Source organism: Drosophila miranda, chromosome 2, assembly GCF_003369915.1.
Source record: "Drosophila miranda strain MSH22 chromosome 2, D.miranda_PacBio2.1, whole genome shotgun sequence".
Lineage (NCBI taxonomy): Eukaryota > Metazoa > Arthropoda > Insecta > Diptera > Drosophilidae > Drosophila > Drosophila miranda.
In genome coordinates this window covers 813705-834519 of record NC_046675.1, presented here as the reverse complement: position 1 = coordinate 834519, position 20815 = coordinate 813705, and the positions used below count along the sequence as shown (strand labels likewise).

At 48.3% G+C, this 20815-nt stretch overlaps 11 protein-coding genes and 1 pseudogene across 13 annotated transcripts; 8 read left to right on the top strand and 4 right to left on the bottom strand.

Annotated features, from left to right (window-relative positions):
* Positions 1 to 22: 22 nt before the first annotated feature.
* LOC108156523 lies at positions 23 to 1482 on the top strand. Its single transcript, XM_017288027.2, has 2 exons — positions 23 to 738; positions 808 to 1482. Exons 1-2 carry the CDS (start codon positions 612 to 614, stop codon positions 1218 to 1220), a joined length of 540 nt encoding a protein of 179 aa, XP_017143516.1. The 5' UTR covers positions 23 to 611; the 3' UTR covers positions 1221 to 1482.
* On the bottom strand, positions 1367 to 3103 carry LOC108154061 (mannosyl-oligosaccharide alpha-1,2-mannosidase IA). Its single transcript, XM_017284152.2, has one exon. The coding sequence runs from the start codon at positions 3082 to 3084 to the stop codon at positions 1534 to 1536; it is 1551 nt and encodes a 516-aa protein (XP_017139641.2). The 5' UTR covers positions 3085 to 3103; the 3' UTR covers positions 1367 to 1533.
* On the bottom strand, positions 3096 to 5742 carry LOC108156522 (conserved oligomeric Golgi complex subunit 7). The gene is made up of 2 exons (XM_017288026.2): positions 5200 to 5742; positions 3096 to 5144 (listed from the first exon to the last, which is right to left on the bottom strand). Exons 1-2 carry the CDS (start codon positions 5647 to 5649, stop codon positions 3366 to 3368), a joined length of 2229 nt encoding a protein of 742 aa, XP_017143515.1. The 5' UTR covers positions 5650 to 5742; the 3' UTR covers positions 3096 to 3365.
* Positions 5743 to 6839: 1097 nt separating this feature from the next.
* Positions 6840 to 9999, top strand: LOC108158952 (annotated as a pseudogene).
* A 1622-nt stretch (positions 10000 to 11621) lies between these two features.
* On the top strand, positions 11622 to 14062 carry LOC117187336. Of its 3 annotated transcripts, none has more exons than XM_033389770.1 (2): positions 11622 to 12754; positions 12852 to 14062. In XM_033389770.1, exons 1-2 carry the CDS (start codon positions 12559 to 12561, stop codon positions 13277 to 13279), a joined length of 624 nt encoding a protein of 207 aa, XP_033245661.1. In that variant the 5' UTR covers positions 11622 to 12558; the 3' UTR covers positions 13280 to 14062. The 3 variants fall into 3 exon arrangements, with proteins under 3 accessions (XP_033245661.1, XP_033245660.1, XP_033245662.1); XM_033389769.1 differs by having other exon boundaries at positions 12828 to 14062; XM_033389771.1 differs by having other exon boundaries at positions 12668 to 12754; positions 12847 to 14062.
* Positions 13281 to 15850, top strand: LOC117187335. Its single transcript, XM_033389768.1, has 2 exons — positions 13281 to 14103; positions 15389 to 15850. The coding sequence occupies exons 1-2, from the start codon at positions 13292 to 13294 to the stop codon at positions 15420 to 15422; spliced, it is 846 nt and encodes a 281-aa protein (XP_033245659.1). The 5' UTR covers positions 13281 to 13291; the 3' UTR covers positions 15423 to 15850.
* LOC108154958 (gametocyte-specific factor 1 homolog) lies at positions 15763 to 16431 on the bottom strand. The gene is made up of 2 exons (XM_017285471.2): positions 16180 to 16431; positions 15763 to 16107 (listed from the first exon to the last, which is right to left on the bottom strand). The coding sequence occupies exons 1-2, from the start codon at positions 16372 to 16374 to the stop codon at positions 15844 to 15846; spliced, it is 459 nt and encodes a 152-aa protein (XP_017140960.1). The 5' UTR covers positions 16375 to 16431; the 3' UTR covers positions 15763 to 15843.
* Positions 16432 to 16533: 102 nt separating this feature from the next.
* On the top strand, positions 16534 to 17218 carry LOC108154961. Its single transcript, XM_033389772.1, has 2 exons — positions 16534 to 16844; positions 16910 to 17218. The coding sequence occupies exons 1-2, from the start codon at positions 16625 to 16627 to the stop codon at positions 17191 to 17193; spliced, it is 504 nt and encodes a 167-aa protein (XP_033245663.1). The 5' UTR covers positions 16534 to 16624; the 3' UTR covers positions 17194 to 17218.
* On the top strand, positions 17183 to 17840 carry LOC108154959. The gene is made up of 2 exons (XM_017285472.2): positions 17183 to 17350; positions 17410 to 17840. Exons 1-2 carry the CDS (start codon positions 17204 to 17206, stop codon positions 17653 to 17655), a joined length of 393 nt encoding a protein of 130 aa, XP_017140961.2. The 5' UTR covers positions 17183 to 17203; the 3' UTR covers positions 17656 to 17840.
* A 147-nt stretch (positions 17841 to 17987) lies between these two features.
* LOC117187337 lies at positions 17988 to 18566 on the top strand (the record flags this gene model as incomplete). The annotated part of the gene is made up of 2 exons (XM_033389773.1): positions 17988 to 18192; positions 18258 to 18566. Coding segments are annotated over 2 exons (489 nt in total), but the record flags the coding sequence as incomplete, so codon positions are not given.
* On the top strand, positions 18461 to 19192 carry LOC108154960. Its single transcript, XM_017285473.2, has 2 exons — positions 18461 to 18698; positions 18758 to 19192. Exons 1-2 carry the CDS (start codon positions 18552 to 18554, stop codon positions 18935 to 18937), a joined length of 327 nt encoding a protein of 108 aa, XP_017140962.1. The 5' UTR covers positions 18461 to 18551; the 3' UTR covers positions 18938 to 19192.
* On the bottom strand, positions 19165 to 20520 carry LOC108154957 (translation initiation factor eIF-2B subunit alpha). The gene is made up of 6 exons (XM_017285470.1): positions 20403 to 20520; positions 20242 to 20343; positions 19977 to 20188; positions 19758 to 19912; positions 19433 to 19703; positions 19165 to 19360 (listed from the first exon to the last, which is right to left on the bottom strand). The coding sequence occupies exons 1-6, from the start codon at positions 20434 to 20436 to the stop codon at positions 19214 to 19216; spliced, it is 921 nt and encodes a 306-aa protein (XP_017140959.1). The 5' UTR covers positions 20437 to 20520; the 3' UTR covers positions 19165 to 19213.
* Between the last annotated feature and the right edge of the window lie 295 nt (positions 20521 to 20815).

The window sequence follows — 20815 nt, the reverse complement described above, 5'->3', positions numbered from 1 at the left end:
CCAAGCTCGTACATAACTCGACGTCCAGGCAGGCAGACCGACCTCGGATACAGCAATAGAACGGGAATTTCATAATAAAATTAAAACTGTTGCGGGCACCATTCGCATAACTCATCCGCCCCTTCAAGCAGGATTCCTTTCTGCAGTGGAAACAACAAAGTGCACGCTAAATGATTGCTCTTTGGATGCACTCGTATATAGAGAATCTACATTAAATAAACGGAATACCCAAACAGAGGCGGGGACTAAGTGAAAGTTTAGTTTCAGTTTGCCACTCGACGAGAGCCGTATTTAAGGATTGGCAACTGTTAGCAGAGTGCATGTTTACCCATTTCTTTGTTTTCCTGGTTTCAACCCACAACCCACAACCCACAACCCATACCCACACCTCACACCCACGACTGCTGGGAGGGTTCATTGACTACCACTAAAGGTGGAACGATGCGATGAAGTCATGCTAGCGCTTATGAGAAAGCCCCCCCTGGCGTGAGAATATGGGAATGTGTTGCTTCTGGATTCGTATTTGTGCTCTTACTTAGGCGAGCAAAACGAAATGTGCCAGCCTTAAGTGCCAGCAGAATAAGTAGCATCAAAAAAAGGACCTTTGCAAAATGCATCAAGTACTCAGCTACGAGACGGCTGTGCGGGCAAACAGCTCGCGCGAATACCGTGAATATGTCTCGAAGCGCACCTGTGCCTCTCTGGTGCTGACAATTGCCTTCTTCATGCTGATAACAGGTAAGTCGTCAGGGAACGCTGCCCTGGAGGCAGCACTTTCACTAACGAGTCCTCTTGTCCCTTCGGCAGGGTACTTGCTGGGCAATTTTGTGGCAGAGCGAAAGTACCACATTCTGCAACTGACAAAGAGCGTAATCAAGGATATAGATGGGGAAAGATCCGTGCAAATGAACAACGCTGATTATGCCAGCCTGCAGGAACTAAAAGCATATCAAAAGACCAAGGAGCACATATTGGCCGCCGCCCAGGTGCTCAACAAACTGCAGCAGCAGGACGAAGGCGACACATACTTGGCCACCTCGTTGAACACAGAGATCTTTAACAAGTACATCTCCTGCACGCAGGACATCCCACCAAACACCACCATACCAGCCAGCCAGTTCATCGAGCAGCTGATCGACAACACTGTGGCCAGGCAGCGGCACTGCATGAGGATCATTCAGGTCGTCATCGACAATCATCTGGCCAATGGTCAGCTTTAGGGGAATGATTTAGGAACGGAAAAGGGGTCCAAGAAACGGCTGCAATTAACCAAAGGTGTGCTTATGCTAAGGTGTGCTCAATATGTGTGCTCCCATATACTCGGAAATCCATTTTGTTTCATCTTTGTCTCACATATAAATATCTATTGTTTTATAAGACTTTTATATAGGTGTATGCATTTACATTGGTGTATTTAAAGCAAGAAAAGTACTTATATTCATTTTATAGGTGTTGAAAATAAAATAAAACCGCCTTGTGAAACATCTCAATGTTACTTACATCGAAAAACGGATCAGATGTTCGATTCCGATCTTAGTCGGATTCACGATAGGCGTTTACACCTTTGATCGGCAAGGGATGTCCTGCGCTGTTTAGGACCCATTCATCTAGTGAAATCACATCATCATCTGAGAACAACAGAAACAAATACTTGAGCGTCTTCCCCAAGAACCAACTTGGCTGCAAATCGTCCGGTTCCGGGGGCATGTCATATACGTTCCTTATTCCGGTGTATCCGAATGGCGTCCGGCAATATTTTTCCATTGCCTGTACGATGTCCCAGCCAAAACTGCGATACCTCTCGTCATTCGTCAGTCGCCAAAGCAGAAAATAGCTCTCAACGACATCTGGATAGAGCATAAAGCGATTCTTCTGATGTGGCGATGATTGATCCTGTGCATCGTATGGGAAGACAATGACCTCCGGCCCCAGTTTGGTGGGTGTTTGTTCGTAGCTTTTGTGGCACGTTTCTGTGATGCCAATGCCAACCTCTGCGTACTTTTCCCAGTGCTTCATCAGCAGCTGTGACACACCATAGGCAAAGTGCCCACCGGAAAAACATGACACCTGATCCATCCGATGGCTTGGGCTGCCGTTTATATAGTCCGACACATAGATGTCACCATTGGTACTTACAGTTACGATATTCTGCATGATGCCCAGGATGGCATCAGTGTACATCTGCCTGGATTCTGCATCCATTTTTCCAGACTGTACCCACGACTTTAGCAAAGAGTCGTGAAATCTACTTATCGCACTGTCCGCGCTTATCCATTTGCCCGTTCTTAAGCTGATCAAGTTTGGGTACAATCCATTCGGTTTTGTCATGTTCCCCAACACCTTGCGGATTCCCTGGACCCGCTCTCTGTAGACTGCGATGCCAGTGATGTCGCTGAGGTACGAAAACTCCATATGCAGTGCTCCGAACTCCGAAATGTCATTGAAGTGGCTTGATTGGGCGTTCCTTGATCTGGGGTTTACTATGGACTTTGGTATCCCAGTGGGTGTTTCGAAAGCGGGCAAAATCTTATCGGCAATTTGCAATGCCTTATTTTTGTACAAGGGGTCTCCGGTCAACGCGTAGAGCGAAAGCATGGAACCCAGCAGGCGGGCAGTTAGTTCAAACACAGAAAGCAGAGCGTTTACATTGTCCATTTCAAATGTTGACTCGATCCAATCACGCCCCTGCTTATACTCGTCCTCAAATCCCATTATGTGCAAGGTATCCAAACCTTCGATAACCGAGGCGCCCAAGTTGTGGTTCACAAACACGCCGCCCAGGCAGCCACGCCGCGATATCGGACAAAGCTCATTCGATCCCCATGCGTATCGATGGTAGTTTCTCCAGGCATGCAGCATCATCTCCCGAATTTTCTGCCGCCTTCCAGACAGATCCAAGGTATGGTCCGTTCGCAGTTCTCCTTTTCCTTTGTCCTCAGGACATGATTCCGCCGACCATCCTCTGTACAAGTGCAATGCCATGGTCAGGACTATGGTGAGAAATCCAATAGCAATGAAGCGACTCCTCAAGGTAGAAGTATTCCTCTTAAAGTGTAGTCTCCGAATATAATTGAAGTAATTCATCTATAAATTTGTCAAGTGCGCGTCTAGGCCGGTACTCTCTATTCTGGTCATTCTAAGCGATGTGCTGTGCAATGCTGGAAGCTAAACACTTAATTAAATATTATAACAAGCCGTTTCTTAGCAATTAATACTAGTATATAAATATGTACTAATCTAACAGTGCAAGCAGGCCTGCAGGTCTGCTGCAAGTGCGTTTAACTGGTAGAGTTGCAATAGTATGACTGAACTCCATTATTTATATACATAAATACATTTTGGGCTTAAGCTTTTTCGCTGGAGAGCTACTGGGTAGATATAATGTTGCGCATTTGCCGAATGGCAGTCACCAGACGTGGCTCACAGCCGCTGCTCAGGGTCAAGTACTGATCTGGTGCGGCTTTGAGCAACGTGAGGATCTGTGACAATTGCAGGTTGATGGACAGTCCAAGTTCCTCCAGGACATTCGAGAGATACTCAATGTCAACACTGAGTTGTTTGGCGGCCGAGGCCGGCAGAGTCTTGATTTGCAGTATCTGTGCCTGATACAAAATGCAGCACTGTTCAACAACCAGCGAGAGCAAGACATCGGCACAGGGTATGGCCTGTGTGTACTTGACGTTGCACACCTCTAAGGCCTGTTTCAGAAGAGCCGAGGGCGCGAGCAGCAACGGCTCTAGATGCTGGGGTAGGGTCAACAAATATTGTCCAATTTGGGTGATGCTTTCTTGGGGAGCAAAACTAAAGGATGGCATGTCGATGCCCGTTGAGGGATGAGTCTCCGCTGCTGGCCGAATGTGCGCCAGGTGCGTCTCGATGGGCTGCAGCAATATGTTGAGAGTTATATCGTGAGTTTCGCTAAATTGCAATTTCAACGCGGCATAGATCTGCGGAAAAATGCCCAGGCTTTCGGTGGCCTCCGCCTTCTTCTGCTGATAGTCAGCAATGGCGTTCAGTAATTGGGTGCGTGCTGCGTGGTCGCAGGTTTGGAATATAGTAATATTCCCCCGACTCGACTGTTTCGTCAGCTTAGCAGCTAATGCGGCCATGCGTGCGTGCAGATCGTGCTCGAATTGATGAAGCTGCACTTGAAAGTCGGCGAGGCATTGCAATTGGGACATCGTGTACTGCAGCAATGACCAATTTTCGCTCTGCGCTGCGTAGCTGCTGGAGCCCAGGCTGAGGCCCAGCTGCCGCTGGATGCGCCCGAAGTTCTCCAGCTGGCGCTTGAAGATGCCATTCAAAAGGGTTATCAGCTTGCACAGGGCCAGATCGCTGGTAATGGCAGAGCAGCGTTCGCAGGCCTCTTTCAGCCACTCGTATAGCTTGCGGGTGCTCTCCTCCAGATGACGTACTGCATCGCTGGGCGTGGACTGATTCGACAGCAAGCGATCCACCTGGGTCGACAACTGAGTTTCCTCCAATCGCGGATATTGTTGTATAAATTTGTGAAAGTATTCAAACACCGCCTCGCCCAGCTGCCGATGCAGCTCATCGGATAGTGTGATGTGCGACTGCTCCAGCAGAGAGTTCAAATGCAGGACGAAACTGTGGTTGACCTGCGAGAATAGTCCCAGCAGCTCCAATCTCTCATTGGAAGTCTTCAGCAGCTGCAAAATGTGGGCATCCCGCGTGGGCTGAAGGGCAGGCAAGAGCTCGGCGATGACTAGGAAAGGCTGGGTCGATTCTTCACTGAACAGATTCGAACACCACTTGACCTGCCGCTGGCAATGTTCGAGGAGCTGATCGTAGTAGAGTGTGAGAAATTGTTGCTGCTGCTGCGGCTGCGTTTCCGTCCCCTGCAGCTCCAGCGTTTGCTTCCATTGCTGCTGCCAGAGATTCTTTTGGACAGCACGATAGTATTGCTGGAGCTGTGGCAAACGTTGAATGCTGGTGAAAATCTGTACATAGTGCTGAGCCTGCTCCAAATTGGATTCCGCAAAGCACTGAACCACGCTGGGCGAGGCCAGGGCTTCCAGGCGGTTCTTGAAGTCCTCGACCTGAGTGAGACGCTCAGCATGGCCTGGCAGTTGTTCCTGAGCGTGCAGGGACTTTTGCAGCGCTATGAGCTTCTCGCAAACACCCTGAAAATTTACATTTTCAATGCAGTTACATCTCAGCTACTTTTGTTGTACGCACCTTCAAATCGTTGCGCTCGAATCCGTCTTCCAGCTCGGCCAATAGGTTGCCCCAACCATCCGACTCCTGCAAGGACTCCTTGGCTGCCTGCAGCTTCGTTTGCAACGTGTTCAGCCGCTCCAAGGTTGCCATGCATTCGCCCGTCTCATTCTGCACGGCGGCCACCTCCTGTCGCATGGCACTCATCTTCTCCTGCAGCTGGCTCACGTCGCTGTGCAAGGTGGTGGATTCCTTGGCAATGCGCGGCATGCTCGATACCACCTGCCGACTGGACTCCTCCACGGCGTAGTTCACCTGCTGAACATACAGCTGCAGCTTGGCCACGTAGCTCTGAATAAAAGACATCGCGTCGCCGTCTTTGCTTCCATTCTCCTCTATATACTTTTTGTAGTTGGCATTTATCCAGTCGGCGGGACTAAAAGTTGCTTCCGAAAGTGCAGACACGTCCATTTAATATTCAATTTCGATGCTGATTTTAGTAATTTTATTGTTTTTGTTTTGTTGTTCCAGCCCTTTCAGTATTTTTCTGTTTGAAAGAACGGTAGCACTATCGTATCGATAACTATTTTATTTTCGGTATTTTCCGGTATATTTTAAAAGTGTCAAAATTACATGAAAGTGTCAAAATTACATGGGACTTTTTTGGGATTTTCTCTGGGATTTTTCCTCGCCACAATGTCCTTTTTCCCTTACATTCCATCCTCACTTACGTTTTCTTACGTGTTATGCTGCTGGCAACATTCAATTTGTATGGACCAGACTCATGTGCCGTGAAATCGAGCATCATTGTTCCTCAACATGGCGAGGATTCAGCAACATTTTGAATACCCTGGGGAAATGGATGATCTAGAATGGAGGAAATGTTTGTTATCTAATGCACCAATATAGGCCAAAACTAGTCAGTCTCTGTTTTAAAGGTATTTCAACGATATTTTGAAGGTAGTGTTCTTCTTACAGAAACCAAGAATGGGTATCGGGATCGAGATATATTTACAAGACCCTAATCATATGCATTAATATGTTCAAAACAAAACAATCTGAGATAATTTCTATATTAATTACGTTTTAAAACAGCTTGGAAAACCAGTTTCTTCATATATATCAACGAAATAGGGTACAGCTGAGCCCAAACTCCGGTTGACGTGACATTTCATACTCACTTACGTTGCCACAGTTTTTTTGTTGACCTTTTTTGCTTAAACCTTGTTTTATACAATATACAACCAAAGAGAGTACTTAAAAGTAGTCAATCAGATAGAAAATTTATTCATTAATGGTCTAAAATTATGTGGGCAGAGCTAATGGTTTTAGTTAGGCAGCATTATTCAACGGAATAAAGAAATTTAACAATTGGAACGATTTTTCTCTTACGTTTTATTACGTTTCATTTGTTTGACCTTTTTCGCTAAAACCTTTTTTTAAGCAAAATCCAAAAAAAGCAAGTATTAAAAATAAGCCAGTTAAGTAGAAAATTGATTCATCAATCGTATAAAAATATGTGGGCATGGCTAAATGTTCTATATAGCTGGGAATATTCGACGGAATAAAGAATTGAGCAATTGGAATGCGACTCGTTTGTTTATGCTACTGTTGTATGAACAAAAGTGCCTTGTGCGTATGCCTATAGTGGCTGCTGTAAGTCCTGATGTCACAGGGCACTCCCCAAAAACAGCCGCTGTTCCACGGCTATTCCGTGCTTTCCACCTTCTTCGCATTTACAGTTAAAGTCGAGCCACAGAGTCTGCAGCGATGCCGAAACGACCAGCGGCGACCTTTGGCGCAGTTTTGGCCCACTACTCCGCCCTGCCCAAAAGACGAATTTCATAGGAAAACAATTGAAAAAGGAAGAAGAAGAACAGACGCCGGACTGGGGGTGGGGGTGGAACAGCTGTTCGTCTGAAACGGCATCTGGACACCGGCGTCTTCAGGATTCTGGCGTCTGGTGCGATGGAAAGACCGTGGAGAACGTGCGTGAGCCGTGGGTAATGGGGCCTGCTCCACCGCCTGTACCTGTGCCTGCCGCCTTCCTGGTGTTCTCTCGACCGAGTACAGCGACGGGAACGGAACCACGACGACGAGCGATACCCTTCAAGGATGTGGGCGATGCGCACGCCCTGGACGTGTCGGTGGCGGAGAGGCGCATCTACTGGACTGACCAGAAGAACAAGTGCATCTTCCGGGCCTTTCTCAATGGCTCCTATGTTCAGCGGATCGTGGACTCGGGTCTGATTGGGCCGGACGGCATCCGATGGTCCGATGCGGAGGTTCGTCTCATCGAGGTCGCCCGCCTGGATGGCAGCAGTCGGCGCGTGCTCTTGTGGAAGGAGGTGGAGGAGCCCCGGTCCCTGGTCCTCGAGCCGCGCCGCGGCTACATGTACTGGACAGAGTCGCCTTCGGACTCCATAAGCAGCGCCACGCGGTTTCCCTGTATCAGGACTACGTGTACTGGAGCGACTGAAACACCGGGGACATTGAGCGGGTGCACAAGACGACGGGCGAGAGCCGCAGCCTGGTCCATTCGGGCATGACGTACATCACTTCGCTGCTGGTGTGCAACGACAAGCGACAGGTGGCTAATACGTGCAAGATCAACAACGGGAGCTGCTCCCACCTGTGCCTGGCCCAGCCCGCAGACGGGGCATGACCTGTGCCTGCCCCCCACCCACTACCAGCTGGCCAAGGACGGGGTCTCCTGCAAGAACTACATCATCTTCAGCCAGAGGAACAGCTTCGGCCGACTGCTGCCGAACACGACAGACTGCTCGAATGTGCCGCTGCTAGTGTGCGGCAAGAATATCCGCGCCGTGGACTATGATCCGATCTCGCATTACATTTACTGGGTAAGGAGGATCAGCAGAGGAGATTAGCAGCCTGGTATCCCCCAGTATCCCTAATCCTTCTTTTTCTTTTCAAGATCGAAGGCAGGAGTCACAGCATCAAGCGTTCTCTGGCAAATGGCACAAAGGTGAGCCTCTTGGCCAACTCCGGAAAGCCGTTCGACATTGCAATCGACATCATTGGGCGGCTGCTCTTCTGGACCTGCTCCTACTCCAACAGCATTAACGTGACAAGGTGAATCTCTCTCTCTCCGATTCATCCGCACAATTGTGTTCCTAAAGCGTTGCCTCTTTTAGCTTCCTGGGTGAATCCGTAGGCGTCAACGATACCGGGGACTCGGAGAAGCCTCGCAACATTGCCGTGCATGCCATGAAGCGTTTGCTCTTCTGGACAGATGTCAGCAGCCATCAGGCCATCATTCGGGCCCGATTCGAAGGCAATGAGCGTGTGGAGCTGGCCTACAAGCTGGAAGGAGTCACGGCGCTGGCCCTGGACCAACAGTCCGATATGATGTACTATGCCCATGGCAAGTGAATCAATGTGATAGACCTCAAAGGAAAGAACAAGTAAGCAACCAATATGGAGACCCGACCCTCTGAACACATGTGTAATCCCCTGTTCCCTCTCACAGGAAAACCTTTGTTTCCATGCACATCACGCAGGTGAACAACATTGCCGCCTTGGGGGGATTTGTGTACTGGCTGGATGACAAGACCGGACTGGAGTGGATCACTGTCAACGGAGAGCGTCGTTCCGCGGAGCTGCAGCGTCTGTCGCAGTTCACCGACATCAGTGCCGTGTGAACCGGACACCGGATGCGAAAGTGCTGCGCAATCACATGGCACAGTCGCCCAAATTGTTCCCACATCTGCATAGCCAGCGGGGTGTGACACGCAGTACTCACGACGTCTGCTCGTGCCCCAAGCATCTGATGCTACTGGAGGACAAGGAGAACTACGGCGTCTATCCGGACAGATAATTTTAAGTGGCGGGAGTAGTGACATAAAGAACGACTGTATATCCGCCTTCTGGCGCTGTGACGAAAGGACTGCCCGGCGGATCAGTTCAGCTGACAGTCAACCGAGGGCAGAGACAAGACTCTGATCTGCGATGGTACCACCAGTGACAACTGTGACAATGTCCACGATGAGGCCGACTGCTGCAAGCGACCTGAGAGTTTCAGTGTCCCATCAACCAGGTGAGTGGAAAGACACGATATCTGCCCAAATTCTTAAACTAACAATATTCTACTCCACCTTCCCACAGCTGTGCATCGGCCGCCCTGCTCTGCGATGGCCCTGCCTCGGATATTTTCGCGCACCGAGACAAAAATCGGGCTTTAATGGCTCCATCGAAGAAATTAAGTAAGCAGTAAGCCAAAAATAATTGAAAATCACTGCATACTGATATTCTCCTCGCAGGGAAGCACGCCGTCAAGCACTCCCTTTTAAAGACTTTAAAAATGCAACAGAGAACCTGCCGGCTATGCCATATGAGGTGCAACGCGACCAAGCTGCGGATGAAGATGGAGGGAAAGACTATGGATGAGTGTGCCAGGCTACTACTACCACAATGCCTTCTACAAGGACCCAAGGTCCGGAGGCGACACCAGTTTAAGGTACGCGCTTGTCCCCAACGAACGAAGGACAAGTTGCTCAGTATGCCAAAAGCGGAAGAGGATGATTCGCCCGAAGAGTTTCAGCATGAATAGGCAAAGTAAGTATAAGTACCACCAATTGTATGACACATTTTTGGCTAATTATCGACCATTGACAGATTGGGAAAGTTATTTTCTCCGGTAACCTTCTACGCATTTGCAAAGTACGCGGACAAGGAAACAAAACCGAAACAAATAAGCACGAAAGAAGTCAAGCCCGATGGCAACACTGAAAAGCCTTCTACATATATTCCCTGAGGCAAATCCTGCTTTTATGGCGAAGTTGCTAGCATCTGGCTATCCCGTTAACGAAACAGCAGTCAAGTTTTTAGCGGAGTATAGTCGGAGAGGCATAGGGATCCGAGTACGTCGGACCGGAGAAAGAGCTAGCCACCAGCGACAGCGTGGGAGGAAAAGCTTTGCGGCTTTACCGCGCACAGATATTCACCATCAGAGATCACTAGAAAACACAAACGGGACGGGACACATATGTGTCCAGAAACAGCCGTTAACGGGACAATGATGTAGTATTGGTGGCGTCCCAAGTTAGATTTTAAACAAATTATTAAATAACACTCACTTCGATAGGCTAACGGCACAATTGAAAAGCAGGTAAGGAGGCAGGTCTTCTCGCAGTTTGTGAATAGAGTTTAATTGTTTATCCAAAATCGCAGGAATAGCTGGCGGCCTCTTTTGAAAGCGTGGGTGTGTTTGTGTTTAGCTTACAGCTATCGTGTAAAGTGACCCCACTATCAACTTGTTCCTTCGCTTACCTTTGCGCCACCAAGATGAAAGTAACATGCACAATTTGGGAGTGGATTACAGAGGAAGGAGGAGATACAAAACGAAAGAAAGAAACGTCAAATGAACCCAGCGAACACGAAAGCCACCTAATAGTCCACCAAAGCCACCTAATAGTCCGCCTCCACAAACTCCCTCCCCAAATCCAGATCATCATATCAAAACAATGCCTCCAACACCTAAAACGCCACCAAAAGACGACTCTGGCTCAGACTCCGAAATAGGAGAATGGAGTGGAATTGTAACCCCAAGGCACGACGTAGCCAGCGTGTCGTCAGTGCGGACGGTGGAGCTGATAATAAACGTTTACGGGATTCTCCTTAAAGCCAAGTGTAAATCAGTTTTACAAAAAGTTAAAAAGGAGCCATTGACGCCATTGAGACAGGAAGTTAATCAGAAAAGCTATTACGGCGTTTTATTCTGAACAAAATTTAAAGTTAACGATGTCAAAATCTCGCCAGTTTGCAGACGAAATAACCGAGTTATTTCCGAATGAAATTACTTCCAATTGGACCAGCGGGAGAAAAAATCGTGTAAATTTCTATAACAACATATGTACATCAAAACAGTATGAGATAAAAAAGAAGGCTAAGGTTAACAGTCAGATACCCCCATCCAACGCTCCTGCTATAACACTCTGCTGCCATGCAGACAAACTTACTTGCAGCACCTGCGCGGAATTCACCTGCACAAAATGCAGTGCATCCTGCAATAAGTGCAGCCAAGTGATATGCAGCAGTTGCGAGTTTTCCAAAAGAGCATTGTAAGTCCTATCTTTTTCTAACATTTCTAACATTCTAACACATCTAATATGATCGAATCTAATGTCTCTTTCACAGAAATCTGGAACGGAACTGCTTTGCAATATGTGCGAAAAGTTCCAAGCTCCAGTATAAGGGTCTAAATTTTACTTTCGTGGTCACGGCAGACGCCACTGTTTTTTTTTTAAACAGTAACCCAACGACAACGACGCAGCAGCAGCCAGAGAGAGAGAGGAATACACCAAGAACCGAAACGGTAGCCAACAGCATCAATTCAGCGACAGCCGAAGACGAGAAGCGCCGAAAAGATAAGCCGCCCGCGTCGACGCAGCAACGAAGCGCCAACAGCAGCAACGGCAGAAGAGAAACGCGGAAAACCAAAACCATGTAACGACGCGCCAGCAGCGAAAAAGAGAGACAAAAGTCACCGGCGCAGCGTAGACGCCGATACAGAGCGGGAACGACGATTGCCTAGGTACACTCGGCGATACCTGTCGGCCCTCTACCGCTTCGTAGAAGTTCTTAGTCCGACAGGGTCCCGTAAGTGTTGCCCGGCGAAAGCCTAGGCACTCTCGGTGATACCTGCCGGTATTATCGCATAGCAAAGACCTTCGTATTAATTCTGAGTTCGATGGGGTCCTGAAGGTGCTATCCGGCGATAGCCTGAGCGTTCTCGGTGAAATCGACTGCCACGTCACGTGCCACGGTTCTCCCCCACTACGATCGCTCCCGTCCGCGGGACTGCCTCCCCGTCCCCATCGTCGGTCCGAAATTCGGAGTCCCGGCAAATTATAAATATTGCTGTAATTTCCACCCTGGAGTAGATTGAGATATGAACCCCAGCCAAGATCGCTTCCTTACAGCAGAAAGAGGCATCACCGTCTGCTACATGGTGTGGACAACGAACGTAGAAGGTCGCCGCAACGAGGCGGTGAGAAAGGCTACAGCCAGCGAAACCAGCAGACAGCAGTTTCTAGACGGACATCTAGGATTTCCACTTAGATCGAGACGGTTTGCCAGACAGGGACCGTATGCGGCTGCAACCGAGCTGGGCTGGGTTGTCTTTGGGCCGGTAAGTGGGAAATCAAACATGCCTCCACCACGGTCTTGCCTCCTAGCTGTGTCACTGGAGGACACTATTCAGAGGATGGTGGAAGCGTGAAGCCCGCACCACCAGTTGCAGGCAGCGACGACGAGCGGGCGCAGAAGATACTCGAAGATACTACGGTGAGAGTGGGCCAACGTTACCAGACAGGACTACTATGGAAGGATGACCACATTGTGCTGCCACGGAGCTATGATATGGTGTACAAGCGGTTGGTCAACGTCGAGAAGAAGATGAAGCGCAACGGGTCGTTCGCGCAGGAATACACCAGGATCATCAAGGATTACGTGTCTAAAGGATACGCTCGACGTCTGGAGCCTAACGAGGTTCCAGTGGAAAGCGACAGGCTATGGTACTTGCCACACTTTGGAGTCGAAAACCCGAACAAGCCAGGTAAGGTTCGGCTGGTTTTTGACGCTGCAGCCAGAGCTGGCCAAAGGGCCTCAACATTATAAACCCTTGCCAGCTGTGCTCTTTAATTTTAGAGAAGGTGCTGTTGGAGTCTGTGGCGACATCAAGGAGATGTTCCATCAGGTCCTGATCCAACCCGAAGACAGATGTTCCCAACGGTTTCTGTGGAGAGATGGCGATGACAGAAGAGATCCTGACATCTACGAGATGATCGTAATGACCTTTGGAGCAGCCTGCTCGCCAAGCGCTGCGCATTACGTGAAGACTGTGAATGCTGAACAGTTGCGACATTCGGATCCTAGAGCAGTCAAGGCCATCATCGACTATAATTATGTGGATGACTATGTGGACAGCTTTGCTACCGAGAGCGAAGCCATCAGCGTATCTACCCGAGTGAAGGAGATACATGCGAACGCTGGATTTGAGCTGTGCCAGTTTTCATCCAGCTCACCAATTGTGGAGACGGCATTGGGCCCACCAGGAAGCGTGAGCGTCGGATGGAATTAGGCTGAACAGAAGATGCTCGGAATGTGTTGGCAGGCAGCCACGGACGATTTCAGGTTCACTGTGAAGTATCACCGAGTTCCAAGCAGCGTATTGAACGGCGCTCGAGTCCCTACCAAGAGGGAGTATTTGAGCTTGGTCATGTCCACGTTCGATCCCCTGGGTTTCCTGTGTTGCCTTATGATAACAGCGAAGTTGCTGCTACGAGAGATTTGGAGGCAGAAGATCCAGTGGGATGAACCACTTCCGGACGAGATATACAAGGCCTTTGTGAACTGGCGCAAGGAAATGGACGCCGTGGGACAGTTCCGATGTCCTCGCCATTACTTCGGGCGTGGACTTGTGAGGGCTATAGAAATGCATGTCTTCGTGGATGCAAGTCAGTCTGTATTCGCGGCAGTGGCCTACTGGAGGGTCATCTATGAGGATGACGACGTGCTGGTGAGCTTCGTATGTGCTAAAACGAAGTGCGCGCCGATGAGAACAATGTCAATCCCACGGTTGGAGCTGCAGGCAGCAGTTCTAGGAACCAGGCTGATGGACACTGTCAAGAGGGAACACTGTGTGGCCATCAGTGATATCGTTTTATGGACGGACTCCAAGACGGTGCTAAGATGGATCGGCAGCACCCACCGGCGATATAAGCAGTTCGTCGGCAGTCGGGTGGCAGAAATCTTGGAGTCGAAGAAGGTAGCCCAATGGAGATGGGTACCAACTGCCGACAATGCGGCGGATAATTCGACGCGTTCGCAATGCCACTTGGACCTCAGTCAGAAGTCACGTTGGCTAGGCGGACCAGCATTTTTGTGGCAGCCGGCGGGCAGCTGGCCGCAGCCTGAAGCCGGATTTGAACGAGTTCCGGATGATAACGACGAAGAGGAGATGCCAATTGAGTTTTCGTTGGTGGCAGCGAACGACTTTTTCATTTCCTTTCAGAGATTCTCAAGCTACAGTCGGTTACTCAGGACTACAGCCTGGCTCCTAAGGTTCACGCGCTGGTGCCGTGGACAAAGAAGCGAGCTTGAGAACTACGGCCTCACTGCAGCAGAGTGTGAGGCCGCGGAGAACCTGTTGGTCAGACAGGCACAACGTGAGGCGTTTCCGAACGAGATGCGGTCGACAGAAGACGGCAAGACATTCGACATTCGACATTCGGGGACTGGCGTAATACATAGATGGCCATGGAGTTCTGCGAGCATACGGCAGAGTGGATGCCGCATTGTGTATGCCATACAGTGCGAGGAGGCCAATAATCCTGTCACACAAGCACAGTCTTACGGAGATGATTGTGCATCATTTCCACGCCAAGATGAAGCATCAAAACGTGGATGCTACGATTGCGGAGATTCGAACAAGGTTCTGGATTACGAAGCTGAGACGCGTACTACGGAAGACGATCTCAGCATGCAACGTGTGCAAGTTGCATCGGGCATTAATGGGACCCCTGCCGAAGGATCGCCTGGAGGCCAATGGCTGGCCATTTAGGAATACCGGACTGGATTACTTTGGACCACTATTGGTGAAAGTATCGCGGCACACGGAGAAGCGCTGGGTCGCCCTTTTCACGTGCCTGACGACCAGGGCGATACATCTGGAGTTGGCACATGACCTGTCAACAGATTCCTGTATTATTGCGATACGGAACTTTGTCTGCCGTCGAGGCCCAGTACATAGACTGCGCAGTGACAACGGCAGAAACTTCATAGGAGCTGACAGGGAAGCCAGACGATTTGGCGACGTGTTCGAGTCAGAAAGGATTCAGAGTGAGCTATCTGGCCGAGGCATCGAGTGGGTTTTCAATTGCCCAGTGAATCCATCTGAAGGAGGAGTCTGGGAACGAATGGTGCAGTGCGTGAAGAAGGTTCTGCGCTACAGATTGAAGGAGATAGTGCCGAGGGATCACGTACTGGTGAGTTTTCTGATCGAAGCAGAGAACATTGTGAATTCGCGTCCGCTCACCCACTTGCCGGTGGATGCGGACCAAGAAGCCCCCCTGACGCAAAATGATCTGCTCAGAGGAGTAGCTAACCTGCCGGACACGCCTGGCGACGATGTGGAGCTGCCCAAGGAGTGCGCTACACGCAAGCAGTGGCGTATAGCGCGACTAATGAGGGACCGTTTCTGGAAGAGGTGGGTCTTGGAGTAGCTGCCTACACTTGTGCGCCGAGAGAAATGGTGCCAGAGGACGGAGCCGATTCGCCAGGGTGACATGGTCTTCATCTGCGATCCAGCCTTGCCCCGAAGAGAGTGGCGCAAGGGCATTGTGGAAGCCGTTTACAAAGGAGTCGATGGAGTCATCAGACGCGCTAGAGGTTAAAGCAGGAGGACATACTGCGCCAGCACCAGCCAGTGCCAGTGCCAGTACCTGCAGTGGTCAGCAGCAGAGGCAGCAACTTGCGACAGGTTAAAGGCAACTCCGCGGGACCATACTGTATACAGTATACTGTATGGTTAGTGACAAAACCCAATAAAGCGAACAGCCATTGTAATGCTTGTGCTGATTTTTGTATTATGAAGAACATTTTGTACCGGTGATTGAGATTAAATGGCCGCCGCTTTCAGTTATTCTAGAAATTTTGATTCTGCTGGAAACGCCTACGCTCCGACTCTCGAAATTCACGTCTGGCTGCTGGCGGATTGCCCTGGGGATTGCGAATCACAAAATTTTGTTCGCAATATGTCTTGGGACTGTATGTGCCAACATCCGGCTCTTCGTCCCAATTCTCATCGCATTCAATTTCCTCCATCGTCTCGTGAGGGAGAACGGGCGCCGCTAACTTATTTTTAAACTCTAAAAGGCCAGCGCGATGCGTACAATTTTGTAGATGAATCTAATACGAATAAGAACACAACCGATTTGTTATATTTACTATATATATATATTGGCAACGATGATACAATACCTTCATTTCGGTTATGGTACAAATATGGGTAATGTTGAACGGGCAGCGGACCTTCTTGCTACCTTGGTGGTTCGGCGCGCAACGGACCAAGTGTACCATCATGCGACTGCTTAATATTCGATGGCTTTCGTCAAATGGGCAGATCAGGTACTCATCTTTGCCGGACGGTGCTACTTTTAGGGAATTTTTCGACATTTTCAGTCCTGCTTTTTTGACATTTATTATTTATTACAGTATACTGTTTGGTTAGGGTTATCGAACACACCGAAAAGTATAAACGGGGCCTTGAGTGGGTTAAATAAGTTTTTTCATCGGTATATTTTCGGTATATTGTACATGTGAGATGGTATATTTCGGTCTCTTTAATCTTCACAACAAAAACTACATACAAACAGTTTCATATATATATTTCGAGAGTTAAATTTATTAAGTAGGTGCGTTAAAGATGTTAACGGGCAGCGCCGATCCCTGGCAATTGAAAGATACAAAAACTGAGCAGGGAAACACAGAAATCTCAAGCAACTGTGACAGTTTTGAGGATAATTTCATAGCTCACGACCAGGACCAGGAAGGCAACGAAAAAGACTTTGAAAATACTAAGAAAAGCAATGATAGGAACCTGCACGACCCATTGCCTGATTCTAGTAACTATTTGGAACTATTAGGTGAGAATATTCCATATGAAATGTGTACTTACACGCTTAATTGCTAACGACAACTGAATTTTCAGAGCGGAAGTTGGCCAAGGTGCAAAAGGGCAGCAAGTTATTGGAAAATTTGCAGGACAAGCGGCAGGATTGCATGCGATCTCTCCTGTCGGCCAACGGCGTACCAGTTACAATATTTGAACAGCTCCTGGAGCTTGATACGCCGATCGACAGTGGTCGGCTGCATCGTCACTTGCTTCCTGTCCAAGCCCTAACAGTGGGCGAAACCGTTCGCATAGTGGAACACGACGCTCTTGAGCAGCGCGAAGAGGAGCACACTGAAGTGGCAGCGGAAGGCGATCACTAGTGGCAGCACAATGGACTCTACTTTCGGCAATATCTTCTTATTTCTCACTGAGCTGGCCTGGAAAAGTCGTCTGACCATACCGATTCTGGTCACCACAGCATTTCTGGTTATGGACATACGTTTGCAGATTGAAATCAACATACAGTCGGGACAATTTGTGAGTAAAAACCACCCGGGTCAAAGAAAGCCTTATATAAACGTAAACTCTCTTTGCAGAATGCAAGCGATTTGGATGATATGGATGATGCTTTCGATGACCAACTGGGGGTGCATGATGAGCACGACATGGGCGAGGACAGTGGCAGCGATAGCTATTCAGACGATCTGGAGTACAACAGCGAGTACTCCAATGAGGATGGCAACAACAGTGAGGCTTCCCACTACAGCCTAGACTCATACGACCGCTGGGGGTTGGACTGGGACGCAGAAGATGATGTCGATGCCAACGAGATGCCATTTTAAAGCAAAGCACATAACATAAATTTAAGAAGTAACTGGGCTTAATTAATTAGCTTTATTTTATATATACATATATGTACATATGTATGTGTATATATTGTATGTAAATCCTCAGCAATGGCAATATGTAACCCCTATTTATCTGTATTTGTATGTATTCAACAAGAACAATTGCTATGCGTATATTATTTTTTTGTTTATTGTTTACATGTAAAATTTGATCAACTCGTCGCTCACTGCCGTGGGCGTCAGTATGCCCAGATCGGTGAAGAGCAGCGTAATGTACACCGGAGGTGTGTAGTCCACCAGGGGATGGACCTTGGAGACATCGTTGAGATGCTTGCGCGAGTACTGCAAATGATACAAATGAGCAGGGAAACATAGAATTCTCAAGCAACTGTGACAGTTTTGAGGATAATTTCATAGCTCACGACCAGGACCAGGAAGGCAACGAAAAAGACTTTGAAAATATTAAGAAAAGCAATGATAGGAACCTGCACGACCCATTGCCTGATTCTAGTAACTATTTGGAACTATTAGGTGAGAATATTCCATATGAAATGTGTACTTACACGCTTAATTGCTAACGACAACTGAATTTTCAGAGCGGAAGTTGGCCAAGGTGCAAAAGGGCAGCAAGTTATTGGAAAATTTGCAGGACAAGCGGCAGGATTGCATGCGATCTCTCCTGTCGGCCAACGGCATACCAGTCACAATATTTGAACAGCTCCTGGAGCTTGATACGACGATCGACAGTGGTCGGCTGCATCGTCACTTGCTTCCTGTCCAAGCCCTAACAGTGGGCGAAACCGTTCGCATAGTGGAACACGACGCTCTTGAGCAGCGCGAAGAGGAGCACACTGAAGTGGCAGCGGAAGGCGATCACTAGTGGCAGCACAATGGACTCTACTTTCGGCAATATCTTCTTATTTCTCACTGAGCTGGCCTGGAAAAGTCGTCTGACCATACCGATTCTGGTCACCACAGCATTTCTGGTTATGGACATACGTTTGCAGATTGAAATCAACATACAGTCGGGACAATTTGTGAGTAAAAACCACCCGGGTCAAAGAAAGCCTTATATAAACGTAAACTCTCTTTGCAGAATGCAAGCGATTTGGATGATATGGATGATGCTTTCGATGACCAACTGGGGGTGCATGATGAGCACGACATGGGCGAGGACAGTGGCAGCGATAGCTATTCAGACGATCTGGAGTACAACAGCGAGTACTCCAATGAGGATGGCAACAACAGTGAGGATTCCCACTACAGCCTAGACTAGTACGACCGCTGGGGGTTGGACTGGGACGCAGAAGATGATGTCGATCCCAACTATGCGAACGAGATGCCATTTTAAAGCAAAGCACATAACATAAATTTAAGAAGTAACTGGGCTTAATTAATTAGCTTTATTTTATATATACATATATGTACATATGTATGTGTATATATTGTATGTAAATCCTCAGCAATGGCAATATGTAACCCCTATTTATCTGTATTTGTATGTATTCAACAAGAACAATTGCTATGCGTATATTATTTTTTTGTTTATTGTTTACATGTACAATTTGATCAACTCGTCGCTCACTGCCGAGGGCGTCAGTATGCCCAGATCGGTGAAGAGCAGCGTAATGTACACCGGAGGTGTGTAGTCCACCAGGGGATGGACCTTGGAGACATCGTTGAGATGCTTGCGCGAGTACTGCAAATGATACCAGTCCAGTCAGAAAGGGGATCGGATCGGATCTACTGCTGCCAAGGATCCTGCACTTACCTTGTACTCATCGGGCAGATCGCGCTGATTTAATGGATAGAGACGCGTGAACTTGAAGCTCTCAGCGAGTACGTAGAAGGGCTTTTTCATCTCCCGCGCACACAGGCCCATTGTGTAGCTTCCAATTCGGTTAATAATGCCGCCGCTTTCAACCACTGCCTCGGCACCCACCATCACAAAGTCAACCGATTCCATTACATAGCCTGTGGCCGAGTCCAGTATTAAAGTGCAGGCGATGCCAGCCGCATTCAAGTCGCGGATCATCTCCTCCCTGATGATAAAATCTGAGAATTTATGGAATCCGTAGACAGTTTGTGGTACCCACCCAGAGTTTCCTGTGCCACCCTGAGTAACGTACACGTGGAAGGACTTTTTGTTTTGCGAGGCTGTAATAAGAGCCTTGAGCACAACTCGGGATCTCGAGTGTGTCAATATGCGGCAGCCGTCGCTAATAAAACGTTGCGCCTGCTGTCCAATCACCTGCAAGGGCATAAATACTACGGATTACACTACGCATCTTTATGTGTAGATCAGCGAAATCTACCTGGCGAGAGTTGTCCAATTTGTACAGAAAGATTTTACCACGATTGAGCATTATTAGGCGGCACTCTTCCATATGCTTATCGTCCAGACTGAGCGTTATGAACCGACAGAAGAGTTCGCCGGCCGACACGATGGCTGCTATGGACAAATCCGTATTCCGCATGGCTGCCACCGCCTCCCTCATGGTCGTGTGCAGAATGTGGATCGTCCCAACTAAAAGGTATATGTGTTACCATAAGAAATGCCTCTCTGACAGCCTTACGCACATTGTTTCTTCTCCAATATCATAAGGAGCGTCCTAATGGCCGCAATGCCGTACGACATATCCTTGTCCTTGTCCAGGAGCTGCAGGAAGTATTTGACCACATCTGCGAGAATTCGACGATTTATAGTTTGAAGAGCAAGCTAATGCACGATTCTTGCTTACCAAAGTCCTTGCCAGATTCAATAATTTGTGGCATTTTGATAAAGTTTGCTAAAACATAAAACTGTTGCTGCACGTCAACAATGAAACAGCTGTTCGCGGCCAAAGCAGTGATGTAAATTAGACCTGGAGAAACATCGATGGTTGCGGACATCGCTGTTTTTATCGATGCTTTTCAAATAACCTATATACTTAATTTATATCCTGACTAGAAACTATCCGTTGTTCCTGCATGAACATTTTAGGGTTTTACGCTAGGATTTTAATTCCCTCTACAACATTCTGCCAACCACTAATTCCCTTTCTCTTATTAAATTACTCACGTACCTTTCCCCCTTATTTAGTAAATGTATTAGTACTTGTATTTTGAATGCATGCTTAGTTCTTTTAATAATTTTCCTCGAATATCAGTCTAT

Bases quoted from the DNA above. Each gene is read 5' to 3' on its own strand.
- LOC108154958 (XM_017285471.2), bottom strand. From the start codon at position 16,374: ATGTCGAAAAATTCCCTAAAAGTAGCACCGTCCGGCAAAGATGAGTAC. The intron at 16,108-16,179 runs GTATTGTATCAT...TATTCGTATTAG, and splicing joins GTACCATAACCGAAATGAAG to ATTCATCTACAAAATTGTAC.
- LOC108156522 (XM_017288026.2), bottom strand. From the start codon at position 5,649: ATGGACGTGTCTGCACTTTCGGAAGCAACTTTTAGTCCCGCCGACTGG. The intron at 5,145-5,199 runs GTGCGTACAACA...GTAAATTTTCAG, and splicing joins TCGAGCGCAACGATTTGAAG to GGTGTTTGCGAGAAGCTCAT.
- LOC108156523 (XM_017288027.2), top strand. From the start codon at position 612: ATGCATCAAGTACTCAGCTACGAGACGGCTGTGCGGGCAAACAGCTCG. The intron at 739-807 runs GTAAGTCGTCAG...TCCCTTCGGCAG, and splicing joins CTTCTTCATGCTGATAACAG to GGTACTTGCTGGGCAATTTT.
- LOC108154959 (XM_017285472.2), top strand. From the start codon at position 17,204: ATGGACTCTACTTTCGGCAATATCTTCTTATTTCTCACTGAGCTGGCC. The intron at 17,351-17,409 runs GTGAGTAAAAAC...CTCTCTTTGCAG, and splicing joins ACATACAGTCGGGACAATTT to AATGCAAGCGATTTGGATGA.
- LOC108154957 (XM_017285470.1), bottom strand. From the start codon at position 20,436: ATGCCACAAATTATTGAATCTGGCAAGGACTTTG. The intron at 19,913-19,976 runs GTAGATTTCGCT...ATGCCCTTGCAG, and splicing joins AATTGGACAACTCTCGCCAG to GTGATTGGACAGCAGGCGCA. The intron at 19,704-19,757 runs GTGGGTACCACA...TTTTATCATCAG, and splicing joins GGTGGCACAGGAAACTCTGG to GGAGGAGATGATCCGCGACT.
- LOC108154960 (XM_017285473.2), top strand. From the start codon at position 18,552: ATGGACTCTACTTTCGGCAATATCTTCTTATTTCTCACTGAGCTGGCC. The intron at 18,699-18,757 runs GTGAGTAAAAAC...CTCTCTTTGCAG, and splicing joins ACATACAGTCGGGACAATTT to AATGCAAGCGATTTGGATGA.
- LOC117187335 (XM_033389768.1), top strand. From the start codon at position 13,292: ATGCTCGGAATGTGTTGGCAGGCAGCCACGGACGATTTCAGGTTCACT. The intron at 14,104-15,388 runs GCCGCAGCCTGA...GCGACTAATGAG, and splicing joins TGGCAGCCGGCGGGCAGCTG to GGACCGTTTCTGGAAGAGGT.
- LOC117187336 (XM_033389769.1), top strand. From the start codon at position 12,559: ATGGTGTACAAGCGGTTGGTCAACGTCGAGAAGAAGATGAAGCGCAAC. The intron at 12,755-12,827 runs GTAAGGTTCGGC...AACCCTTGCCAG, and splicing joins CGAAAACCCGAACAAGCCAG to CTGTGCTCTTTAATTTTAGA.
- LOC108154961 (XM_033389772.1), top strand. From the start codon at position 16,625: ATGTTAACGGGCAGCGCCGATCCCTGGCAATTGAAAGATACAAAAACT. The intron at 16,845-16,909 runs GTGAGAATATTC...CTGAATTTTCAG, and splicing joins TAACTATTTGGAACTATTAG to AGCGGAAGTTGGCCAAGGTG.
- LOC108154061 (XM_017284152.2), bottom strand. From the start codon at position 3,084: ATGAATTACTTCAATTATATTCGGAGACTACACTTTAAGAGGAATACT.